Genomic DNA, 2,724 nt, shown 5'->3' on the forward strand with positions numbered 1-2,724 from the left:
TGTGTGAGTTTATGTGTGAGTTTATGTGTGAGTTTATATGTGTGTTTATATGTGTGTATTATGTATGTTTATATGTGTGTTTATATGTGTGTATGTATGTATGTGTGTATGTGTATGTGTATGTGTGTGTGTGTGTGTGTGTGTGTTCCTCTGACAGCCTCATAAGGACTGTTTGTGTGTTTCTGTTTTTAGCATGGCTGTGCCTTTCGTGCAAGACTGGGACCTTGTTCAGACGCTGGGAGAAGGAGCCTATGGAGAGTATGAATCCTCCTTTTATCTGTATCATTTACAATATTTGTCATAGCAGAGCATCTACACACACACACACACACACACACACACATATGGTTTCAGTATCCTCTGGACATTTACTATGCAACATGAACTGCAGGTGGTGTGGTTAGCAAAGAATGAATCACTAGGGACCTGAGCGGCACATTTCTGCAACCTGCTCACCACAGGGCTTTCTTATAGATTTATAACGTTGGAATAAGAGCAAATAAAAGCTACTTGTTAATCTAAGAGGTCAATGAGATAAAAAAAAAATGCTCATTAAAAGTAGGAGGAGAAATTTAAGAGCTCTTCTTCGTCTGCAGGTTTTTTTTTGTGATTTAGTGATTTCATTTCCCCGTAAATGTCCCTGTTTTGTCTATTAATTAAATCAGTGTCATGTTTGTAGACATATTGACTTCTTACACACAGTTCAGTCAGGAAACTCTTGTTTATTGCAGCAATAGTTTATCAGTGTGGCTGTGCTCATGTGATGCTCTGCAACACATTTGACCCTAACCTTGTGTTTTTACTGGAAGAGTTGACGTGGACACTCTTTCCTCACATTCCCCTTCCACCATTGAAATATGTACTTACTTAGTTAACGCAAGAATGCAACAAACGTACATTTGGTGACTTTTCCTTGTTTGACAGACAGCTTCAGTTTGTCCTTTGACCTCTGCGCTCTCTTGACTTTCTTCATCCATGTTTCCTCTTCGTGTTCACGGTTGCAGAGTGAGGCTGCTGGTGAACAGACATACGGAGGAGGCAGTAGCAGTGAAGGTGATCGATACCTCTCAGGCTAAAGAGTGTGCTGAAAATGTCAAGAAGGAGGTCTGCGTGCATAAGGTAGGTCCGCCACCTTCAAGTGTGGATGTACAGTAGAGGTATTAACACTGAGTTTTAATGGCACTGAAACAGAAGGGTTCTTAGTAATGCTAGTAGGAGACATGTGATATCTTTAAAAGATCACCTCTTAAATTGACTGGAGCTTAATATAACTGTTACTGTTTTCTGTTTAACTTGCACAACAATGTATTTACACATTTCATGTACATATTTGTCAGCCGCTTAATGGTTTGAAATTTGTTAAACTTTTTGCTAGATGCTCAACCACGCCAACATCGTACGCTTTTTTGGCCATCGGAAGGAAGGTCCAACTATGTACCTCTTCCTGGAGTACTGCACCGGAGGAGAGTTGTTCGACAGAATTGGTGAGGCAAAGACAACATAGGACTGCTACTCTTGGAAGATGTGACCAATAATGGTCACCTGTATACATAATCGTCATCATTATCGTTCACTCTTCTCTTTTAATGTGACAACTGTCATGAAAAGAATCACAAAACATTCAGTTTTAGACAGTCAGGTACAACTTTAATCCTCCATTGTTGCCACACTTTTAGGTTATTAAAATGATGTTCTCTCACTTTGATTTCAGAGCCTGATGTGGGGATGGTGGAGAAAGATGCACATAGATTTTTCCAGCAGCTAATAGCAGCTGTGGTGAGTGAAAGAAATCTGTGTGTTGATGACCTTGCACCATTTCTGCTGTTATTAAATTCTCAGTGGCTCTGTTGCAGGAATATCTCCACAGTAATGGCATCACCCACAGAGACATTAAGCCAGAGAACATCCTGCTGGATGACAAAGGTGAGGAAATACAACGTCGTCTCAATGTGTTGGACTAACTTTGGTTTGCATGTATTATAACTATCATCTGCTGTTTTCCTTGGCCTTTTAGATAACCTCAAGCTGACAGATTTTGGCCTGGCCACCATGTTTCGTTTCAAAGGACGAGAGCGTCTTCTGAGTCGACTGTGTGGAACTCTTCCGTACGTGGCTCCAGAGCTTCTCAGCCAAACAGAGTACAAAGCTCAGCCTGCAGATATCTGGGCTTGTGGGATAGTCCTCACTGCCATGTTAGCTGGAGGTAAGATCACAAAGTCTGTGTTTACAGTGTGTGAACACACGTCATACACTCAGTATGTGGGGTATTATTAGTAGAGAGACGCGAGGCGAAGCTACTGTGTGAGGTCAAAGGGATGGGTGCTTGCCAGTGTTATAAAAGTGGAGGGTTACAAAATACATTAAGATTATCTTTTTCCAACATGTTTTTGACATTACTAAGGCTCAATATCCTCTGATATGGGTCATTATCCTCTATCCAGTCATATACATATATTTGCTCTGTGCTGAGAAACTTGGGCCGTACAGACAAGAAGGGTAATGATTTAAAACTGCACCCGAAGGATGACAGGGGGTGTTGTGTTACTGGTATAACATTTTTGTAACTGAAGAAATACTAGACAAAACGTGAGGATAACTATACCAAACAAAAGTGTTGAACACTTACTACCTATATCAGAATACAGTCACATGGGGATAATTTGACCGTGATATATAGTCAGAAGTCATAAAGTCATAATTGGAGGATTTGAGTGGAAATGGCAC

General features: G+C 40.7%; 1 protein-coding gene across 1 annotated transcript in view; it reads left to right on the plus strand.

The window, feature by feature from the left end:
* Positions 1-192: 192 nt before the first annotated feature.
* chek1 (checkpoint kinase 1) overlaps positions 193-2,724 on the plus strand; it is a gene marked incomplete at its 5' end in the record, with an annotated part of 6,343 nt that continues 3,811 nt past the window's right edge. Inside the window, 6 exon segments of the mRNA XM_035667262.1 lie at positions 193-258; positions 1,005-1,119; positions 1,376-1,484; positions 1,712-1,776; positions 1,854-1,923; positions 2,015-2,203. Coding sequence (XP_035523155.1) covers positions 194-258; positions 1,005-1,119; positions 1,376-1,484; positions 1,712-1,776; positions 1,854-1,923; positions 2,015-2,203 — 613 coding nt within the window.

Source organism: Morone saxatilis, unplaced genomic scaffold, assembly GCF_004916995.1.
Source record: "Morone saxatilis isolate NCDOM2014 unplaced genomic scaffold, NCSU_SB_2.0 Contig20, whole genome shotgun sequence".
NCBI classification, from domain to species: domain Eukaryota; kingdom Metazoa; phylum Chordata; class Actinopteri; family Moronidae; genus Morone; species Morone saxatilis.